This window comes from Eleutherodactylus coqui, chromosome 10 (genome assembly GCF_035609145.1).
Source record: "Eleutherodactylus coqui strain aEleCoq1 chromosome 10, aEleCoq1.hap1, whole genome shotgun sequence".
In the NCBI taxonomy this organism is placed as follows: domain Eukaryota; kingdom Metazoa; phylum Chordata; class Amphibia; order Anura; family Eleutherodactylidae; genus Eleutherodactylus; species Eleutherodactylus coqui.
Genome location: NC_089846.1, coordinates 40,608,969 through 40,632,997, shown reverse-complemented (window position 1 = coordinate 40,632,997; position 24,029 = coordinate 40,608,969). Strand labels below are relative to the sequence as shown.

Genomic DNA, 24,029 nt, shown 5'->3' with positions numbered 1-24,029 from the left:
CATTGAAAACAATGGTCTGCCAGTACCCCTGAATTGTTTTTCAGGGAAGAGCTTTACATATAAGCCCTTCCCTGAAAAACAATCATTTTAGTGTAAAAAATAAATAAATAAACTTACCTCTCCGTATCCCCTGCGTGGGATGGAGAACACATCTGCCGCATGCGGCAGATGTTTCCTTTATCCTCGCCCGTGAAAAGAATTTCCTGCTGCTGCACCTGCCACATCTGTGACAAATGCAGCAGAGGAATTCTTCAATTCCCTGAAATCCTGCTGCCGGCACCCCGTCATTGGTTTTCAGGAAAGGGCTTTAAACATAAATCCTTCCCTGAAAAACAAGAATTTTTGTGCAAAAAAAAAAAAATTTAAAAAAACCTACCTGTCTGCCGCTGCCATGTTCCCGCAGGGATCAAGAACAAATCTGCCTCATGTGGCAGATGTTTCCTTCATCCCCGCAAGGAAAAAGATGACAGATGCAGCAAAGGAATTCTTCATCCATGTGGGAAATATAGAATTCCCTACCACAGCTGTCACAGATGACAGCTGCAGTAGGGGATCCAGCCGCCGGCATCCTGCAATTGTTTTTCAGGGAAAGGCTTTAAATATAAGCCCTTCCCTGAAAAACAAGAAGAAGTGGTGAATAAAATAAAAGAAAAAGAATACTCACCTTTCTTCAGCTGCTGGGGCTCAGCCGCGTCCAGCCGGCTCATCTCCCTGCACTGCTCTCAGTAGTATTCAGCAGCCGGGGATTTAAAATTCCCACCAGCTGAATGGGCTGCCTCTGACTGGCTGAGAACTGAGACCAATCAGAGGCAGCTTTCAGCTATTGAATGACAGCTGAGAGCTGCCTCTGATTGGTCCCTGGGCTCAGCCAATCAGAGGCAGCACTCACCCATTCATGAATTCACGAAGGGCTTATTTTTAAAGCCCTTCCTTGAAAAACAATTTCAGGATGCCGGCAGCTGGATCCCCTACCGCAGCTATCATCTGTGACAGCTGTGGTAGTGAATTCTTTATTCCCCGCAGGATAAAGAATTCTTTTGCTGCATCTGTCACAGATATGGCAGGTGCAGCAGGGAATTCTTTTTACTAGCGGGGACGAAGGAAACATCTGCCACTTGCGACAGATGTGTTCTTCATCCCTGCGGGGGACACGGCAGCGGCGGAGAGGTAAGTTTATTTATTTATTTAATTTTTTTACACTAAAATTATTGTTTTTCAGGGAAGGGCTTATGTTTAAAGCCCTTCCATGAAAAACAATTCAGGCGTGCCGGCAGACCATTGATTTCAATAGAGCTGCCGGCAGCAGCCGCTGCTCCATTGAAAACATGTGGGAAGGAGAGGGTGAAATTTTTTCGAGCACCGCGTGGTGCTCGGCTCGAGGAACGAGTACATCGATCATGCTAATACTCAAACGAGCATCAAGCTCAGACGAGCATGCTCGCTCATCTCTAGTGCACACCCTTTCAGTTTTTTATTGTAAATTATACATAATTCTATCGGTCTGGGGCAGCCACGTCCCTTCCAAAAGCCCCACACACTTTAGGAAAAGTTGAAGGGCTGGTTCAAAAAAGGGGAAAATTTGCAAATTTAGGTTCAAATACCTCTTTGTGTGAGAATTTGAGACTTTCTTATGCTAGAAAATAGTGTAAAACCCTTTAGAAATGTGCCACATCTAGGAGACGTGGTTGGAAAATCGACAATATGTTAAAGCAGTATTGGTTTCAGTTCACGGAGGTCTGGTTTTTACTAGTACTGTTTTGCATTTTCCTCTCGGCTTTCTCTAGCACTGGTGGGAGTGTCTATGGGAGTGTTCATCTACCTGTTACACCTGCTTAGAAACAGGGATGGTTTTTATTCTTGTCTTCGCTATGAACCTGTGCTGATTATTCTAAGTCTTCATCTGATGGTTGTTGAAATCAGAGCTAGATCTTGGTCTCCTGTTTCTCCCTGCTCATCTCAAGCTAAGTACTGTGGTTATTGGTGGTACCATGTTTCCCTGAAAATATAAGCCCTGCCCAAAAATAAGCCCTAGCTACACATGAAGAAAAAGCAATACTCACCTAATAGACAGTGTTCGGATCCCTCGCACTGGGCTGCAGCGCTGCTGCAGGCTTCCGTGTAGTCCTGAATGCCTACAACACATTTCTCCCTGGTAGCGAGCCTTAGATACCCCGCCTCCAGCAAGAGACTGCTCTGATTGGTTCATCGAGTGCCACATAAGCCAATTAGAACCACCTCTCCATTAACCAATCACAGACATTCAATGATGTAATTCAATGAATCGTTGTGATTGGTTAATCGAGCAACAACCCTGAGTGGCTGACGCAACACTCGATTAATCAGAGCAATCACTTGCTGGAGGTGGGATATTCAAGCCCCGCTACCAGGATGAAATTCTCTGTCGGCATATAGGACTACTACCCCCCACCTCCCCCCCCCCCCCAAAAAAAAAAAGACACTGTGCCTATTTTGAGGGGAAATGAACAAAAGACAGTGTCTTATTTTTAGGGAAACATGGTAGTTGTATTCTTACTTAGTAGTTTACTGCTATTTCAGATTGGGATAGTGAGTGGCCGCGGATCATGGGTTGGGTGCATTCCTATCAGGACAGAAAATCCACTCTAGGCAGGTATGGTCTCTTATTATGAGTCATATAGGGAAAGATCCTCTTTCCATCTGTTATTCCACATGGCACTTATAGTGTTTCATGGCCTTCTTCCACAGCCAGGGAACTGTTTGGGATCTCCTGGTCAGATGTGACACAATAAATGTCTTCAGGCTGCCGGAGATAACCAAAGACTTATCGTAATATAGAAATAATATAAGGGACTAGCTTACCCGTTGCGCGTTGCTGCGAAGACAGACATACATACATACATTCGTTTTTATATATCTAGATAACCAATCGCAGCGCAGCTTTCATGTAACCTCAGTAGTATAAGAAGTAGCAACCAATCACAGCACAGCTTTCATGTTGCCTCAGCAGTATAATATATAGCAACCAATCACAGCACAGCTTTCATGTTACCTCAGCAGTATAAGAAACAGCAACCAATCACAGCACAGCTTTCATGTTACCTCAGCAATATAAGAAATAGCAACCAATCACAGCACAGCTTTCATTTTACCTCAGCATTATCAATATCCAGCAATTGGCAAGCGAAACATTTGGCGAATGTATCATTTTGTAGTTGAACACGCATCACATTGCTCATAATGCCTTTTGCTTTCGTGCTTGAGATGGAAATCAAACGATTTTTGTCTGGGGGGCATAACTGTCGATAATGCTCGCACGCGCGGCACCTATCGTAGGATAGTTGTACTATGCCAGTAATCTTCGGAGGAGTGTAGTCAACAACTTCCCAAAGTCTCATGGCAATTGGATGAATGGTGTAATAATGCATAAAGGACAGACAGACAGACATACATTCATTTATATATATCAGGAAGTGAGAGAATTAGATTCCGTACGTAAAATTTGGACGCTAATTCTTTTGCGCATAGAATTGAATAATCGAGTTGGGACCCATTAGCGTTTCCTATTTATGACATATTCAATGCCCGTGCCAAATTTCAAGTTTCTATGTGAGAAAATTACATTCCGTACGTAAAATTTGGACGCTAATTCTTTGGCGCTTAGAATTGAATAATCGAGTTGGGACCCATTAGCGTTTCCTATTTATGACATAATCAATGCTCGTGCCAAATTTCAAGTTTCTATGTGAGAAAATTAGATTCCGTACGTAAAATTTGGACGCTAATTCTTTGGCGCTTACAATTGAATAATCGAGTTGGGACCCATTAACTTTTCCTATTTATGACATAATCAATGCTTGTGCCAAATTTCAAGTTTCCATGACATTGGGAAGCGAGAAAATTAGATTCCGTAAGTAAAATTTGGACGCTAATTCTTTGGCGCTTAGAATTGAATAATCGCGTTGGGACCCATTAACTTTTCCTATTTATGACATAATCAATGCTTGTGCCAAATTTCAAGTTTCCATGACATTGGGAAGTGAGAAAATTAGATTCCGTACGTAAAATTTGGACGCTAATTCTTTGGCGCATAGAATTGAATAATCCAGTTGGGACCCATTAGCGTTTCCTATTTATGACATAATCAATGCTCCTGCCAAATTTCCTGTTTCTGCGACATCGGGAAGTGAGAGAATTAGTGGCAACGATGGAAATCGAACGATCTACGTGGGGGGGACGTAACTGTCGACAATGCTCGCATGCGCGCCATTTATCATACAATAGTTTTACTATGCCTATAATCTTCCCAGGAGTGTACTCAACAACTTCCCAAAGTTTCATGGCGATCGGATGAATGGTGTAGTAGCGCATAAAGGACAAACAGACAGACAGACACACAGACAGACATACACGCATACATTCAATTTCATATATATAGATGACTAGGTGGACTTTGTAGTCATTGACTGCAAGAAGAGATCTTGGAATCCACAAGGAATTGATATATGATTATATTAAGATTATTTTGGAAAATTGTACTTTTCATTTAGAAAAAAGATAACTTTTTTGTTGAATCTACACTTTCCTACAAGAGCAGCGCCAATCCTGTCCATGGACTCTGGTACTGCAACTGAGCCCGGTTGTTTGCTGTGTCTGATGAATGGGGCTGAGCTGCAATATCAGACAAAAGTAGGGCTGTTTCTGGAAAAAAATTGCCATTTTTCTCTAATCTTTAAAGGGGTTGTCCCGCGCCGAAACGGTTTTTTTTTTTTTTTTAACCCCCCCCCCCCGTTCGGCGCGAGACAACCCCGATGCAGGGGTTAAAAAAACAACCCGCACAGCGCTTACCTGAATCCCGGCGGTCCGGCGTCTTCATACTTACCTGCTGAAGATGGCCGCCGGGATCCTCTGTCTCCGTGGACCGCAGGGCTTCTGTGCGGTCCATTGCCGATTCCAGCCTCCTGATTGGCTGGAATCGGCACGTGACGGGGCGGAGCTACACGGAGCAGGCATTCTACACGAGCGGCCCCATAGAAGACTGCAGAAGACCCGGACTGCGCAAGCGCGGCTAATTTGGCCATCGGAGGGCGAAAATTAGTCGGCTCCATGGGATCGAGGACGCCAGCAACGGAGCAGGTAAGTAAAAAACTTTTTATAACTTCTGTATGGATCATAATTAATGCACAATGTACATTACAAAGTGCATTAATATGGCCATACAGAAGTGTATAGACCCACTTGCTGCCGCGGGACAACCCCTTTAACCCCTTAAGGACGTGGCCTTTTTTTGACCTAGGAACGCAACAATTTTTTAGCATTTTCATCTCTACTTTTCAAATACCATAACTTTTTTACTTTTTCTGTTCACACAGCCATATGAGGGCTTGTTTTCTGTGTGGAAAACTGTAGTTTTTATTAGTACCATTTTGGGGTATAGAGAATGTATTGTATCAAAAACATCTCGCATTACTTCAGGGAAGTAGCAATCTTTCGGCACAGCTGATAGCTGTGACAGAGGATTGTGGAGTGTTTCCTATTGTTTTCAATGGGAAACCTTGCCTTGTACCTAGCACATGGTGCAATGCTTTGCTGGCCCCATTGAAAACAATGCGCGATGTGAGGGCATGCACAAAGTTCAGATTTTTTTTTGCACTGTTCATGTTTATGACCCGATTCAAAAGAATGGGGTTCATATTCATGCATGATTAGAGCGTCTCTTAATGCACAATATACTGCAGTACTTCTTTACTGAAGTGTATTATCACTTGTCAATCCATGACAAGTCATGACAGACCCAAACGCCATTGACTGGCAATTTCATGGTGGAGGGCCGATGATGACACAGAGGCAGCACCTTCCCTTTTGTGAAGCTCCTACATGTCATGATCAACATTGATCACAGCATGTAAGGAATTTAGCAGCGGGGATTGGTGAGTGCACTGATCCCTGCTGTTGCAGCAAGAGGCCAGCTATCAGCTACGGAGCCCATGCAATAAATATACAGCATTTCACCTTAACCTTCTCCTTCCCATGATGTATATGTATGTCATTGGGTGTGAAGAGGTTAACAGTCCTGTTATAAAAACTTACCGTACAATAGTTAAGATCCAATAATGTATCATACTCTGATGCACTGCATTCTGAGATATTTTTTTTGCTCATTACTGTATGGTTCACGGTGTGAAGCCTACATATGCCAAAAAGGAAATCAGCAAGAATCCCCATTACAGGCACTGAACCAGTAGGGAATACTATGAGAGGTGCCTAAGGCTACATTGATGCTGCTTGCAGTGCATGTTTGATGTATGTACTGAGGAATATGCTAAATGTATCCATCAAGCCCTACAGATCTGATGGATGCCAAAGAGTGTTCTTTTGCCATCCACTGAACAAGTATACATCAGCACACTTCTTTACACTGTCTGTATAGGAGAGAGCAGTTTGTTGCACTTTCCTATACAATAGGCTACTGCAAAAAAATATATACCTTGCGGTGTATGTAGCGGCCCAGTACATCATCCTGGTCCCCTCCATAAATGTCATACATGTTTGTGCTATGTAGATGCACTGTGCAAGACTGTCTTGTTATTTCCAGTGTGTGTGTTGCACAGCTGCGGCGCTTGAGAAGTTAACGTCAATAAAATTATAGTCTGCCTAGAAATGTATCAGTCTGTCATATCATGTGGTCTGAGTGAGGGTATAAATGAGAGTGATTGAGAGCGGGAGAGTGCCACCTAACACAGAGCCACATGGAAGCACCTTCAGCTTCCTTCTGGTGAAGATGGAAGAAGAGGAGAGATATCCGGTACCGACTGCATTTTGGATGTAACTGGAGTGAGTCCCAAGCATAAGAGAGCACTCATAAGTAGTTCTGTAAGACGGAACCAGTGCAAAGGTACTAATTCAGGTCCACAAGTTTTCCTACGTGGCCGTCCAAAGCTAGGATCAGTGCGTAGAAGTACGCTCCTAAGTCACACCCACGCATCTCCAGTGCGGGGTCCAAATCCTAAAAGGTAATAATTACTACCAGAGTGTCTGTGGAGTGACCCTTCCTCCTCCGGAGTGCTCCCTGTCCAGGAGCGGTACCTGACAGATAACGTGGACTGTAGGACCGGTTTCATCCCGTGTATCCTCCCTGACCTCTGATCTGTGAAGAATTCTACCTCAGTTGCTGTCTAATAATTGTTTGCTATAAGTTACTTCAAGTAAGGTTCCCTAACCGTTCCTGGGGACCCGAGGTACTAGAAATCTGTGTCTTTGATTATTTTCCACCGTGTAACATATCGGTGTGTAGGAACGGTGGCGTCACCCATGACAACTACTTCCCCCATCATCCTGTTTATTCGCATTCTCTATCCTAGGGGTGTCCACGGTGGTTTGGAGCTACACTCTGGCCTTGACTACATTTCCTCCCTCTGGGAAAGGTGCCTGGTAAGTGACCAGCCAACACTCAACCCTCCCAGCTCCCCACGTTTGTCAAGTGTCCGAGGTATCCCTCTGGGGTGTTGCATGTACATTCTTTTTAACAAGGGGGTCTACGATGTAAGACTATATCTGATATGTACAAGGTAAGTTAACTAAAGTGTAAAGCCTATTGTAACTTCATATGTGAAAGGAGGAACACAACATTGGAAAACTACTGAGAGGCTCCAAAGATTGCAAAATATCAACCCAGGAAAGCTCTTCAGAAATACAGTGCCAATAGAGAGTCTATACTTCATCCTAAAGTCATGCAAGATGCATCAATTGGCTGGCTACTGTGGCTAGCTGCCCAGTGAAGTGTTTGTGGTAATTGCCTGGATCTTTCTGACAAGTTCTGAAAGTTGGCATTGTCCATTGAATGTGGTTGTGGTTTACAATGGGCAAAGAAAGACCTTTTTAAAATGCAAATATCGCAATTTGAGGTCCTGCTGTATTTGCAAACCTGAGTGTTGCAGCCGTTCAAAGGTTCCCACCTTGCTTTCAGGCCAGACCAGGGTTTAACATTATTCCTACCTATCTTGGAGCTGAGGGGTTTGGTGGTTGCAAGAGTAATGTCAGTCCTCACCTGGTGCTGAATAACTCTGCTCCTATTTAAGCAGTGCTAGTATTGACTCCTGTGCTGGTCAATGCTTCAGTTGCCGCTAGACAGCTACTGAGGAAACACATTCTGCTTGAAGCTCCTCTGTGCTAGCTAAGTTCCTATATCTGTTTTGTTTGGTTATCTGTTTCCCTTTCTTTTGGTTCTAGGGCTCCCTGATAGGGACTTGTCAGTGGCCCAGGTACGAGTGCGGGTCCGCACCTATAGGAGCGATCGGCCCGCCGAGTAGGCAGGGCCCCCTCCCGGGTGAGGGGTTTATAGGGAGAGGTTTTCCCGTAGTTTTATGTTTCTTTTGCACAGATGTGCCTTTTCGTTTGTTTTGGATATTGCATGTCCGGTTGGACGCAACACTGAGACTAGGTCTAGATGTAAAACGATGGTGAATCTTGAGTGAAATCACCTATTGTATTTCTTCACAGCTTGAACCATACTGAACCTGTGTTCTTGGAGCATGTTCCCTATATGGGTGCAAGCAGGTCTATTGGAGTGAAGTAATACTATTAATTCACGATGTACTGTATTATACATTATATTACTACAGTCAATCATGTCAACCCAACGAACTTGAACTGCACAGAATACCATAAATCGTTGCAATGTGTTATTAGCCTTGATACATTGTCATTTGTATGTTCTGGAAATCCATCACGTTGATAAGCCTGGATGGAGGGACTATTTTCATTTAACTATCTTATAAAAACTGCAGTGTAGGCAGAAGCAGCCATGAATATTACTTAGTGCATAACTATTACCTCTTCCTGCAGGTCGGGTGTATTGATAGGAAACTGAGTAATGGGCTGAATATGCCTCACAGTATTAATGAGCCATGAGCACGACAGGAAAAATAATCCCACCTTCTAAACTTCACTCCATCAACCTCCGCTGTCAAGTATGTCTGTGGACATACAGACAAATCACAGGGCCCTCAGCAAAACTTATACTGGGCCAACAACAGGGGGAAACAGGAAAAACTACCACTATAGTGACTACTACAAATTGATACATTCTCTTATTGTCAAAAAGAATCCCTCCCCTAGAAGGAGTTGTCAGAATGGAATGTAACTTTCTCTGGGCGATTGTAACGTTATTACAAAATCACAGGAAAAAGATAATTTATTGTGGAAAACGTAACCCCTGAAGGGAGTCTCTAGTACCCTGTTGTACCGCCTCTAGCTTAGATACAAGATATGATATGGGAAGGCATGGAGGCTCTAGTACCCTGTTGTACCGCCTCTAGCTTAGATACAAGATGTGATTTGGGCAGGCATGGAGGCTCTAGTACCCTGTTGTACCGCCTCTAGCTTGGATACAAGATGTGATATGGGCGGTCATGGAGGCTCTAGTACCCTATTGTACCGCCTCTAGCTTGGATACAAGATGTGATGCAGGCAGGCATGGAGGCTCTAGTACCCTGTTGTACCGCCTCTAGCTTGTATACAAGATGTGATATGGGCAGGTATGGAGGCTCTAGTACCCTGTTGTACCACCTCTAGCTTGGATATAAGATGTGATATGGGCAGGAATGGAGGCTCCAGTACCCTGTTGTACTGCCTCTAGCTTGTATACAAGATGTGATATGGGCAGGTATGGAGGCTCTAGTACCCTGTTGTACCGCCTCTAGCTTGGATAGAAGATGTGATATGGGCAGGCATGGTGACTCTAGTACCCTGTTGTACTGCCTCTAGCTTGGATATAAGATGTGATATGGGCAGGCTAGAGTAGCCCATAGAGATATGCCAAAGAATAAAGTGGAAGCTATAGAGTAAGACAACCTCCCAATTTGTTACATCTGCTAATAGAAATGTTACGGTAAAGTTTTAGCTTTTAATTCCAACTGCAAGATAGTGCTAAAACTGACGTATATTATAAAAAATGGCACTTACGCACAAGATGTCCAGTTACCCAAGCTACAGCATTGATATTAACAATTTGCTTTTGCAAAAGAACCACTATATTTTAAAATATTAAGTATTAAGAATGGCATTTGTCCTGGCTACACATTTGTGCTGTTCATACAAAAATACCTCCAGATATATGAAAATAGTGAAAAATTACGACGCAAATACTTGTCAGTCAGTGCTTAAGGGCTGGACAGCAGACTTCTTGGTAATCTGTGTTGGAACAGCCTTGAAATTTGTTTTCAATGGGTGTCCTGCTTTGTAGTTGAAAGTTGAGTTTTTTGGGCCACCCTAGGGTGGGCATGGAGGCATACAGGTTCTGTATGGGGCGTATCTGTCCACATTTGCTCTAACTCAGCCTCCAGATTGTGCAAACTCATAGGCTGTGGAAGTCGGTGGCCCAGATGGTCCCATACAGGTTCTATTGGCGATAAATCTGCAGACCGGGCAGCCACAGAAGTGTGGCAGTGTTGTAGAGGCTTCTGTGTCACCCTTGCTGTGTGTGGCCAAGCATTATCCTGCTGGAAGGCTCTTGGAAGCCGCCATGAGAGGAACACATATGGCTGCAGAATGTCCTGAACATATCGCTGAGCTGTCATTGTCCTTCGCACCACGGGGACGCCAACACCGGAGGGGGTAAGTATATAACTTCTGTATTGCCAATATTTAACGCATGATGTATATTACAAAGTGCATTTATATGGCCATACAGAAGTGCTTAACCCCACTTGCTTTCGCGGGACAACCCCTTTAACCAAGCATGGTCGCTCATCTCTACATCTTATCTTTTAAATTGTAAAGCTTAAAAAAGACATATGTCCACCCAGTTCAGCCTATTATCCTGCAGTGTTGATCCAGAGGAAGGCAAAAAAAACATCAGGTACAAGCCAAATTTTCTTATTTTACGAAAAAAAGGTGCTTCCCAACTTCAATCTGGCAATCAGAATACATCCCGGGATTAGAAACCTATTTCCAGTAATCTAGTGAATGTAACTTTTAATGCAGGGTGATCCAAAAAGAATGGCGCAAAAGTAAAGTTGATATATTCATACATGAATTGATATACGACAGCTCAAATGACATGAAAAAATAGAACTCTTCAACTTTTTAATGCTCCTTACTGATGTTTGATGTGGGCGCCGTTGGTGACACGGAAGATGTCAAAACGACCTAAAACAATGGCATCTCTGCTGCAGTGGAATAGATAACAGTGGATATGCCAGGACACGTCTGGGCAGAACTGAAGGACCAACCTGACATCTGCCATGTCACTAATGCCCCTCAAAGTTTGCATTCGGCGTTCCATTTTTATATTCCTATGACAGAACAGAAAAACAGAATGCAAAAAAATGTCAATCCATAGAAAGAGAAAATTAACGGCAGAAAAAGACTACATGCTCCATCTAGTCTGCTCTGATATCATTTCCTCTTTATATCTCTCTTAGGGCTCAGTCACACGGGCGTTTAGTCGCACGATTTTTTGTGCGCATAACTGATAGAGCTAAGCCGGCAGCACGGCGGAAAAAAAACGCTGCTAGTAGCGTTTTGTCTGCACAAAAGGGCTCAGTCACACGGGCGTTTTGATGCTCAAAAAGAGCGCTGCCTGCTATCCTCTCCCACAGCTGTGCCACAGCTGTCGCAGAGGAGCAGGATGTTCTCCCACTGAATTCAATGGAGCCGGCAATACAGCCAGCTCCATTGAAAGCAATGGGCTACCGGCAAGCGCTGTAGTAATTTTCGGAGAAGGGCTTCAAATATAAGCCCTTCCCTGAAAACCATTCTAAAAAGTGTAAAAAAAAAAAAAAAAAAAAAAAAATCTATCCTCACCTCTCTGCAGCTGCCGGGGCTCAGCCGCGTCTGGCCGGCAGTTCTCCTGAACAGCTTTCAGTAGTATTTAGCAGCGGGGGATTTAAAATCCCCGCCTGCTGAATGGGCTGCCATATGAATTCATGAATGGGTGGGTGCTGCCTCTGATTGGCTGAGCGCAGGGACCAATCAGAGGCAGCTCTCAGCTGTTATTCAATAGCCAAGAGCTGCCTCTGATTGGTTACAATGCTCAGCCAATCAGAGGCAGCCCATTCAGCAGGCGGCGATTTTAAATCCCTGCGTGCTGAATACTACTGAGATCAGTTCAGGAGAAGAGCCGGCTGGACGCGGCTGAGCCCCGGCAGCTGCAGAGAGGTGAGTATAGATTTTTTTTTTATTTTTTACACTTTTTTAGGATGGTTTTCAGGGAAAGGCTTATATTTGAAGCCCTTCCCCGAAAATTACTACAGCGCTTGTCGGCAGCCCATTGCTTTCAATGGAGCCGGCTGTATTGCTGGCTCCATTGAATTCAATGCGAGAACATCGCACTCCTCTGTGAGAGCTGTGACAGCTGTGGCAGAGGATCACGATCTTCAGTATATGTTCTCAATGGCGTCGGCGCTGCTACCGCCAGCCCCATTGAGCGCACATACACAGAACACCGATTTGCCGCAGAATGCAGTTACATGTGTTCTGTAAATCGTTGTATCCTATAATTTTTGCCACATGCGTTTGTGCGCATGTAAAATTTGCACATGTGACCTCTCCCATTGAAAAGCATTAGGTCTATATAGATGCGGATCGCAAACGCAAGTGTCAGACATGCGTACAAACGCCCGTGTGACTGAGCCCTTAGGGCTCATGTCCACGGGCAAAATGTGATTTAAAATCCGCAGCGGATCTCCCGTGCGCGGATCCGCACCCCATAGGGATGCATTGACCACCCGCGGGTAGATAAATACCCGCGGATCGTCAATAAAAGGCATTTAAAAAAAAATGGAGCATGAAAAAATCTGGACCATGCTCCATTTTCATGCGGGTCTCCCGCGGGGACGGCTCCCGCGGGCTTCTATTGAAGCCTATGGAAGCCGTCCGGATCCGCGGGAGACCTAAAATAGGAATTAAAAGCATTTACTCACCCGCAGCGGACCGCGAAGCTCTGCTCTTCCTCACGGCCGCATCTCCCTTGCTTCGGCTCGGCGGATGTGCCCGGCGCATGCGCGCGGCACGTCGACGACGTGCCGCCGACGTGCCGCCGGCGTCAGGAATTCATCCACCGGCCGAAAATGAAGATCCGGCCGTGAGGAACAGCTGACCTTCGCCGCCCGCTACGGAAAGGTAAATGCTTTTAAATTGCTATTTTCGGCGCTCATGTCCGCGGGGCAGGAGGGACCCGCTGCAGATTCTCCATGTAGAATCTGCAGCGGATCTGATTTTCCCCGTGGACATGAGGCCTTAGGATAGATCCATGTTTATCCCAGGCAGCTTAAATTCATTTATTGTTGTTCCAAACAAATTTCTTGACTTCGCTTCTAAATTTCCCCCCAACTAATCTCCGATTGTTCCTCCTTGTTCTAGTGTCTAGCTTCCTAATAAAAACTCAAATTAAATTATTTAAGTCTTTCCTGATAAATTTTGTTTTTGAGACCTTCCACCTTTTTGTAGCCCGTCTTTGGACTTGTTCTATTGAACCAATATCTATCTGCACATAAGGTTTTCAGAACTGAACACAGTATTTCCAGATGTGGTCTCCCCAGAGCTTTATACAGTGGGATCACAATCTCCCTCTTTCTACTGGTTGTACCTCTAGCTGTGCAGCCAAGCATCCTACTTGCTTTTTTCTGCTGCCTGACTGCACTGTGGACTCATTTTGAGGCTATCAAAAATCAGAATCCCTAGAACCTTCTCTTATGAAGTCCTGGATAACACAGAGCAGTGAATACAATACTCATTCTGAGTGTATTATATTACATTTAAAAACATTAAACAGTAGTTTTATGACCATTTATCCAGTAAGACTAAAATGTTCAAGACACCACCAGGAGTATCAACCCTACTGCACACTTTCGTGTCAAAGGAAACGGAGAAATCTTACCTGTTAAACCTTCTCCTATGTTACGTATGAACATATTAAAAAAAAAACGGAAACAGGACAGACCCTTGTGGTCACCGCTTGTAACTTGTCCCTGTTCAGAATAAACTCTGTTAACTACAGCAATTAGATCTTATCTTTTAACAAACTTTGAATCCACAGGACTATAGATGCTTCTACATGGGACAATCTATCAGGCAATAGATGTCCAACAGGTCGTCCCAGCGATAATAATATCTGTGCTTTTACACAGGAACAAGCATCCCTTAGTGAATGGAGGCAGAGGGGCCTGGGATCATTCTGGCCACCCGCCTCCATTCACAGTAAGCAGGCAGTCATTGATAAGCGAACAACTGCTTGTTTACAAGGAGGGATACATCATTCAGTTTTCTGCATGCAGAAACTGAACGCGAATGAGATATTAAAGACTTCTTGTCCGTCGTTCAGGTGGTGCCTGCATTTACACTGAAAGATAATTGTTCAGTTTCTTGCTGGATCGCGGGAATCTGAATGATGATCAATTTACCCCATTTGGAGGAAAACATTCCTTCCTGACTCCATAATGGCAGTCAGAATAATCTCTGGATAACGGAGATCATGTGACCAAGGAGCGTGCACGGCGAACGCCCATTAAATCTCCAGGCTCTTGTCTTTTATTGGTACCAGGAGCAGGGAGATTTTAAATTACCCTGGCAATCCACAGCTTTTGTGCATGCCTCCGCCATTTTGGCGACGTGTGCGTGCGCAGAAGCTGGGGTAAAGTCTGTGGATAAATCCAGGGGCCTTAGGTACATGAGGGGAGCTGAAACGTTAACTTTTTTAAACTATCTATTTACTTTAATGCAATTACTGTTATCCATTGGTAAATGACGATTGCATGACCGGGAGTCGCTCCCCACGGCCCCCCATGACAGCTCCAGGTTGTCGGCTACCTCCGGCAGTTAACAGCATGGAGCTGTCAGGTTCACAGCCTACATGGCTCCAATCCCCAGAGTTTTTACAGCCCTGAGGATTAAAGCCCACTTAGGCAGGATGTAAAAAGACTATGGGGTGGTCACTAAGGGCATAAAAGCGCAAGTTCACCTAAAAAACTAGCCTCCAAAAACACTGGACAAAGGCCCTTACAACTAGAAGTACTAACAGGTCCAATCCTATTATTAACATGAAAAAAAGCTTTTAGAAATACTGAACAAAAGCAGCTATTCAGATAGTCAGCGGCAGCCTATATCAACTAATATAGTAATTATCACCGTTTTAATTTTTGTAATTCCACAGTTCTTTTTTTCTCTGCCACTAATATACCTGAAAAATGTTTTATACCCCTCCATAATAGATTTTGCCATTTCTTCCTCCTTTTGTGCTTTAGCCGCATTGATAATATGTTTTGCCTCTTCTTGTCTAGTTTTATATAGCTTTCTGTCAGTTTCTTTAAGTCTCTTTTGGCAGACGTCTTTTCTTTTACTATATTGCTAACTTCTCTATTGAAACAGAGTGATTGCTTTTTTTCTTTTACTTTTGCTAGTTTGGTTGACAATAGAGATGAGCGAGCACGCTCGGTAAGGTCAGTTACTCGAGTGAGCATCGCTCTTCTCGAGTTACTGCCTTCTCGTCCGAGCGTGCTCAGGGGGGCATCGGGGAGAGCTGAGGGGAGTGGGGGGAAGAGAGAGAGATCTCTCTCTCCCCCGCCACCCCCACCGCCCCCCTCGAGCACGCTCGTACGAGAAAGCGAGTAACTGACCTTACCGAGCGTGCTCGCTCATCTCTAGTTGACAACCCTGCCGTAGAAGTGACAAAGAATATCATGACCGGAGGGGTTCAGACTCACCCCCTTATAATATTAGCTTCACTGACCGTAGCCTTATCTGATTTTACCCCCTCCCCTCACTAGAATAACGCGGACACATAGTTTTGGTTAAACGAGGCCATAGCAGCAATTAATTAGACAATGTTCCTTCAACTCTGAAAAACACTTTATAGAGCCTTAGTAAATCTCAAACATAGTGTTCAACAAGAGTCAGACGAAAGTATAACACTTAGCAATAATATTTGAAATGACACCATAAAACATTAACATAAACATCAAAGCTTTTTTTCAGCGCTTTTTATTAAAACATGAAATAAATACAGCGGAGAAATATCTTTTTACAACAAACAGCAGACTGAGACTACAGAGATGTAGAGATATATAGTACTATATGCATAAGAAATTACCGAAGGTACAGGTATAGAAAGAGGAGCATGAGGAGTGTAACCTATCATCTGTTGCCATGGCAACCCATCGGCCTTCCACGATGATATCGTGGCAGACCGATGACATCACAGAGGGAGCGCAGCATGCTCTCTCTGTGAACCCTTTACATGTCACGATCAACACTGATTGCGGCATACAAGAAGTCAACAGTGGTGATCGGTGTTTTTACTCACAGCTGGCTCCTGCTGCAGATGGCATGGGATTTTGCGATCTATTTACATAAAGTGTTAAAGGCCATTAATGGCCATTAACACTTTACCATCTTCATTTGCATGTAAAAGGGCCTCCAGGAGTTGTTTGCAGAGCCCGATGCCTGGTTAATCACATGCCCAGATGTGCAAACAGCTGCATTGTTCTCTTCATGACTGCCAGCAGGTTACGATGTTATCTACGCTCTCCTGTGGAGATAAGAGCATGCGGTCTGTTAAGAGATAATTTATTTCTCACTAGCTGATGTCAGGTCCTGGGACCCTGGGAGTCTCCGTGCCCGCACTACCGGTCCTAGTACCCGGGCGGCGGGGGTGTGGTACAGTGGAGCCCTGGTCTTGGTGACCTCCCCTGGCTGCCATGATCCGGTACATTGGCTTTGTGCGCGCGCCCCTGTGCACAGGGAGCGTGTGCCTAGTTAGTCAGGTTGCTGGGGACACGGTGGGTTACCGCCCTGCGCCGCGTCCCCATTGCCATGACGCCCGGCGCACGGTCCTTTTGTTGCTGCCTGTCTTTAGCAGGCACCAGGGGCTGTTTACTCCCGGCGTCCTGTGATTGGGTCCTGCTGCTGTCAGGCTCCCCGCCCCAATCAGCTGCTGGGGCGGGATTTCTGATAGCATTTAAACTGCTCAGTTTCCTTTAGATGTTGCCAGTGTATGTTTGGTCTCCAGCTACACCCACAATACCTGTATTTGATTCCCTGTTTTGACTTTCTTGCTTCGGACCTGACTTCGCCTTCGCCTGACCCCTTGTACCTCGTTCTCTGCTGTTGCCGAAAACAATTGAATCAGTATCAGGACATTCAATGACCCACATTTCTCTTCTTCCAGCAGCGGAGCTCTGTGAGGGCTTGTTTTTTGCGGGATGAATTGCAGTTTTTATTGGTTCTTGAGGTTCATGTCATTTTTGGATTGCTTTTTATTGTGTTTTTTGGGTTCAAACAAAATTAAAATGGAAATTATGGCATTACCTTTTAAAATAGTTTTTATGGTGTTCACCGCACATAATAAAACATTTTTATTGTTTGGGTCATTCTGAATACGGTAATACCTCTTACGTGTTGCTCTTTTAAAACATTTTTGAGGTATTTTAGCTATTTAAAATGGGTTTTGAGGGAGAAAAGTGATATTTTTTTTAAACTGGATTTTTTATTTTAAATTACGCTTTATTGCACTTTTTGTGACACTATTTTTAGTCCCTGAAAAGGGCTTGAAGCTGTGATTGTTAGATCACTTGTATAGTACACTGCATTACTTATGTAGTGTATTCTACTAAACTTATAAGAGCAGCCTATTAGATTCTGTCAGAGGAAGGGCTACATGACAGACATGGAGGACTTTACCAGGCTTACAACTGCCATGGGAACTCATCGGTACTTTGCAATCGCACTCTGGGCTGCTGATGGGTGGCGGAAAGTGTCACCTCCGCACTGTTATCTGCTTACATGCTGCAGTTGCTATTGGTTGTGGCATGTAAGGGTTTAAACTGCCAGGATATGAGGTTTCTTGGCTCCTAGCAGTTAGAGCAGGATCCTGGCTGTCAGTAGTGCAGATTTAAAGCCAATCAATGAGGTCAGTAAAAAGGCGTATTGGCCATCACTGAGGGCTTAAGTTCCATCCTTGTTGCTCTATAAAAAACCTATAGACCTCAATAAGAGAGCAAATTTTACTGCTGGTGTACAGTGATTGTCCTAACCAGGTATATTTACCAAGGTTTAGGCAACTGACCTGCCTTCCATAAAATTGCCAGTTGTGGCAGCCAGCATTTTTTGGGACACATAGAACTATATCAGGCAAGGACTGGCTGGCAGGTTTTAGCCTGTGGGAGGGGGGGGAGGGGCAAGGACCCAGCACTGGCCCATGAGTAGAAGATTATCTTAAAGTGGAACACATGGTGCAGATGGTTGCACAAAATCAAATTATGCTCATACGCTGGCGATGGCTGCACAAATCACTGCCAATAGTCTGCGGCTGTTGGCCATCATGGGTGGGCATAATTTGGCAGCGTACAGCCAGCACACTTTGTGTTTTTATCCTTAACCTATTTATTTTTTTAACATAGATACAAAACCAGAACTGATCCCAATATATACATACTGTACCAAATCTAGCCCATAGCATACATGCAGCACTAGAACCAATGTCATAACATATATATGGTACCAGAACCAAGCTCATTATATAAATACAGTATAAGAACCAAGCTAATACCATTAATATAATACCAAAACCAAGAACTATATTTCTCCTCTATATCGCCAGTTCAGACAAGAACTGTCTTTTCATGCTCATAATACAGATAAGTGTGCCGGCCTGACCTCAGGTCTACTGACCTGGACTAACAGCATCACAGTGGTTATACACAGACTGATAGAACCACCATACAGTGACCATATAGTAGTAAATATCAGTTCTACGCAAGCGATCTGTAGACCATATAAGTGATTAGAGCAAAGTTATATTTAGTGACTCGCAGGTACCGTTCTCTCTAGAGTTCACTTTCCCTGTCTTTTCCATCAGGCGCAGACAGTCATAAAGAGTTTTTTTTCCAGCCATGACTTGTCTCTGTAAAGTTTGCAGCACAGACAACTTCAGCTCATCACTTTTCCAGCACCTAAATAAACCCTTTCCCAACCTACTGAAACTCTTCTGCTACCCCACTTCTGTGCCTGCTGCTGCCCTATCTGCTTCCATTACTGTACCCGCATAGTGTCTGCAAATACTGTGATTCTGAACTAACTATACTTGTAACAACTCTAATTAGCCACTAAAAATATTGCTACAAACAGACAGTGGCTCAGAAAACAATAGTGCCAGTTAGACAGTGACCCTAAAAAATAGTGTCAGATAATGGCGATTATTGAGCCACAGACAGTAATAGTGAACAACACAGTAAAAATGTCATTTTCTGTACCCCAAACAGTAATAGTGCTTATCTTAGTGTTTACACAGTACAATTTCCCCCTTTCCGCTCTTACACTGTAATAACACCCCTTTTGTACTCCCTTATAGTAATAATTCCCACCATCATGGTCCTAACAAAGTAATGGCCCCATAATAGTAGTAATGCTATTGAAGGAAAAAAAAGAATGCAGGCTATCTCAAAGCAGAGACATGGTGAGGGAACACTTAGCTAACTTACATGAATTCAAGTCTCAAGGTCCAGATGAATTACATCCTAAGATACCAAAGGAAGCAGCAGAGATAAGTGCTGAACCACTCGCCATAATCTTTAAAACTTGCTGGAGAACAGGAGAAGTCCTAGAAGATTGGAAAAGGGCAAATGTTGTTCCTATCTACAAAAAAGAGAAGAAGGTGGATCCAGGAGACTACAGGCCTGTGAGCCTGACTTCTTGGATGAAAATGGAGTAATTAACCAGAGCCAGCATGGGTTTGTAACAAACACATCATGCCAGACAAATCTAATTTCCTTCTATCAATGAACATTTCCTTCTATGACAGAATCACTAACTGGGTTGATCAGCGAAATGCGGTGGATATAGTATATCTTGACTCTAGTAAAACATTTAACAAAGTATCTCATACCATCTTTAATAAAAACTGACCAAATATGGGATTAACAAGGCAACTGTTAGGTGGTTTCACAACTGGCTGAGTGATCATACTCAAAGAATGGTCATAAATGGCTGCACATCCAATTGGAAGAATGTGGTAAGTGTGGTTGCACAAGGCTTTGTCCTAGTCCCAGAGTTGTTAAGCATTTTTAGAAATGATTTGGAAGGGGAAATTTACAGGCAAATGATCAAATTTGCAGACGACACAAAGCTAGGAGAGGTAGCTAACACTAGGGAAGAGAGAGAAAGGATTCAAAAAGCTCTACAAAAGCTTGCACAGTGGGCAGCGACTAACAGAATAGTATTTAACAAGGAGAAATGAAAGGTCCTACATCTGGGCAAGAAAAATGAAAAAAAAAAAAAAACAGAATGGGAGGAATTGGGCTAAGCAGCACATGTGAAAAAGACTTGGGTGTACTAATAGATCACTGACTGAACATGAGTCAACAGTGTGATGCAGCAGCCAAAAGGCAAACACAATTCTGGGATGTATTAAAGGAGATGTCCCGCGCCGAAACGGGTTTTTTTTTTTTTAAACCCCCCCCCCCGTTCGGCGCGAGACAACCCCGATGCAGGGGTTAAAAAAACCACCCGCACAGCGCTTACCTGAATCCCGGCGGTCCGGCGTCTTCATACTCACCTGCTGAAGATGGCCGCCGGGATCCTCTGTCTTCATGGACCGCAGGGCTTCTGTGCGGTCCATTGCCGATTCCAGCCTCCTGATTGGCTGGAATCGGCACGTGACGGGGCGGAGCTACACGGAGCCCCATAGAGAAGAGGAGAAGACCCGGACTGCGCAAGCGCGGCTAATTTGGCCATCGGAGGGCGAAAATTAGTCGGCACCATGGAGACGAGGACGCCAGCAACGGAGCAGGTAAGTATAAAACTTTTTATAACTTCTGTATGGCTCATAATTAATGCACAATGTACATTACAAAGTGCATTATTATGGCCATGCAGAAGTGTATAGACCCACTTGCTGCCTCGGGACAACCCCTTTAAGAGAAGCATAGAGTCTAGATCACATGAGGTAATTATCCCCCTCTACTCTTCCTTGGTCAGACCTTATCTGGAAAACTGTGTCCAGTTCTGAGCACTACAATTTATTAAAAAAAACATAGACTAACTGGAGCAATTTCAGAGAAGAGCTGAAGGATGATGAGCGGTCTGCAAATCATGTCCTATGGAGAATATTAAAGGATCTGGGAATGTTTAGCTTGCAAAAAAGAAGGCTGAGAGGAGACCTAATTGCTGTCTACAAATATCTGAAGGGCTGTCACAGTGCAGAGGGATCAGCCCTATTCTGATTTGTACAAGGAAAGACTAGAAGCAATGGGATGAAACTGAAAGGGAGGAGACACAGATTAGATATTAGAAAAAACTTTCTGACAGTGAAGGTGATCAATGAGTGGAACAGGTTACCACGGGAGGTGGTGAGTTCTGCTTCAATGGAAGTCTTTAAACAAGGGCTGGGCAAATATCTGTCTGGGATGATTTAGTGAATCCTGCACTGAGCAGGGGGTTGGACCCGATGATCTTGGAGGTCCCTTCTAACTCTACCGATGGATTCACATCCCGTGTGGATGAGATTTCTGAGAAATCTCGGTCACATGGCTGGCCAATCCCGGGATTAGCGGCCGCAGGCGGATTTCCCGCGATGAAATTCCAAACGGCATGACTTCTGCCTGTTACTGCCGCGCCATTTACAATACTCTACCTGCATCTTACACCTAATGCCCAGCTCACATGACTGTATTGTTACAGCATATTCCGTGCTTAATACGCTGTACCAATCTCTCATAGGCGGCCATGTTGCCCCTCACACGAATTGCGTGAAATATGTGCACAAGTAAAATTCGCAGCACGTGCTAACTTGCCGGGTATTATGCGCGCATACGCTCCTAATACATGGCGATTGGTGGCGCATAAGTACATAATGTCATTGTGTACTCGCTGCATGCTGTGCGTGGGTCTCTGGCAGGCGGCACGCAGCGAGATACGCTCGTGTGAGTACGGCTAAGGCTATGTTCACACAGCGGATTCCGCTATGGAATTTTACTGTAAAACTGCATCAGAAATCCATGGATATTCTGCCCTGGATCTACACGCAGTTTTATCCCTGCCAGGCTACATTCACACGTTCGAGCGCGATATCGGGCTGAGAAGTCCGTCCCGATATCGCTCTTGTGAACGTGCGTTTCACCCACGAACACGAGGCGATTTTCATGCAAAAACGCCCTGCATCACTTCCGTGAAATTACGATCTTCCGCCACTTGTTTCACAAGCATCAGAGGATCGGAAGTGTTTCCCGTTGCTTTCAATGCGATCATTACATGGCGCGGCCTGCGCTGCGTTTGACTATCCCATAGAAAACAACAGGCGATGCTTTCCGGGGGACGTTAAAATCAGGACATGCAGCGATTTTCTTTTACCTAGCGGCGTCGCTGCGAGGTGAAAAAAAACTCATGTGCGTCTGACTCCATCCAAAAGAATGGAGTTCATATTCGTCGAGTGTTACGCATATCTGTGATTCGTGGGAATGTAACGTCGATGCGTGAAATCGGCTTGCGTCAGAATTCCGCATTTGGCAAAAAAGTATGTCTAAATGCAGAATTTTGCGCCACATCAAAATCCGATCAGATTTTGGCGCTGAATATTCCGTAAGAACGCCGATTCCACTACGTCCTTGCCGTGAACGCACCCTTCTAAAGGGTTAATAATGGGTTTTGTGCTGCTCACTTCCACACTTGTAGGAGAAGGACAATTCAAGGACTTTATTACAAGTTGTACATCTTGGCTGGAGCAGAAGGGTGAGCCTACAGTAACGGTCTGGTCCCGGGACGGGGAGCAGCACAGAGCGGGGACAGGACACTTCCCGCCCCGCCAGGACGTGCCTGGCCTCGGCTCCCCTCCACGTTCCTCCTGACTCGCCGTCTCCTTCGGTTCCCCGAGTTTCCCGGTTACTAGACACCTCTACTAGCGGCCGCATCCCTGGCGCATCCCTTCCCAAAGCGCCGCTTGTGATTGGCCGTTGCCAGGCGACGTACCTTTAAATGGACAAGAGGAGGAGCCCAATGGAACGCGGTGCTTCACGCTGATTGGCTGTTGCCGGGAGACATAATGTTAAGAGGGCGTGTAATAAATGGACAGAAGCGACGCCTGAGAGGTGGCTGCTAGAAACAGAAGAGTTAAAGGGGCGATCGCTGCCTGCGATGAGGGAGACGCGGCTTGGCCGTTGCCGGGAGATTTGGAGTTAACAGTATTGGAGGAGCCGCTGTCCGTCCATGCATTAGCTGCAGCGTCTCTCGCCGGCACCATGCCCTCCGTCCTGTGGCTGGGCCTCCTGGCGGTGCTGCCCTGCATTGCCCGTTCTTCCTCCCCGCAGGGATGCTTGCTGAAGACTGTCACCGTGTCCACGTTACCGGCGCTCAGAGAGCGGGAGCTGAGCTGGAGCGGCGCCGCCGTGTCCTCAGTGCATCCCGGACCTGGGGATTCCCGACTTCCCCTGCATGTCCACAGCGAGGCGCCTGGGAGCGTGTCCGTGAGGGACGACCTGCACAATACCGAGCCGCCCTACTTCACCCTGGGTGAGGGACCGGGGACTGTGGGAGGGGGGTAGAGGCCTGGCGTGGATGGTGCAGGGAAAGTTCTGTGTGCTTGCAGGCTGTTAGCGCTGCGCTGGAGTCTGCAGGCTCTGTGGTCCATGCAAGGGCAGGAGGAGATCTCCATGCTGTCCTGTAGAGGTGTGTGAAGGACAGAGTCATCCCAGCAATAGGGATGCTAGAGCAGGTATATACTATATATACTCTTCTGTATGATGTCTTCTCAGAGATCTCTTGCTACTAAAAGGGGATCATTTAGGTTGGTATTCCCAGACAGGTAGGTAGATCATAATGGGTTGTCATTTATGATAAAAGATGATCTTTGTTAAATTCTTGCATTTGGCGTTATTTTCTGTTACCGTTCCAAAGAGGGGAGAAATGGAAGTGATATTTCCGATGACAAGTTGTGCAGTTTGCTAATAGACTTTGTTATCAAGATCTCTGTTTGCTGTCATTGAATAGAAAAACATTGGTTTGGCAGAGGAGGAGCTCTCCTGGTCATGTGATGATCACGCCGGCTCATGACCAGCGGGAGGGTAGAT

General features: G+C 45.0%; 1 protein-coding gene across 1 annotated transcript in view; it reads left to right on the top strand.

Annotated features, from left to right (window-relative positions):
• The first annotated feature begins 23,120 nt into the window (after nt 1–23,120).
• ASTN2 (astrotactin 2) overlaps nt 23,121–24,029 on the top strand; it is a 728,537-nt gene continuing 727,628 nt past the window's right edge. Inside the window, exon 1 of the mRNA XM_066580842.1 lies at nt 23,121–23,472. Coding sequence (XP_066436939.1) covers nt 23,202–23,472 — 271 coding nt within the window. The 5' untranslated portion in view covers nt 23,121–23,201. The remainder of the gene's footprint in view (nt 23,473–24,029) is intronic.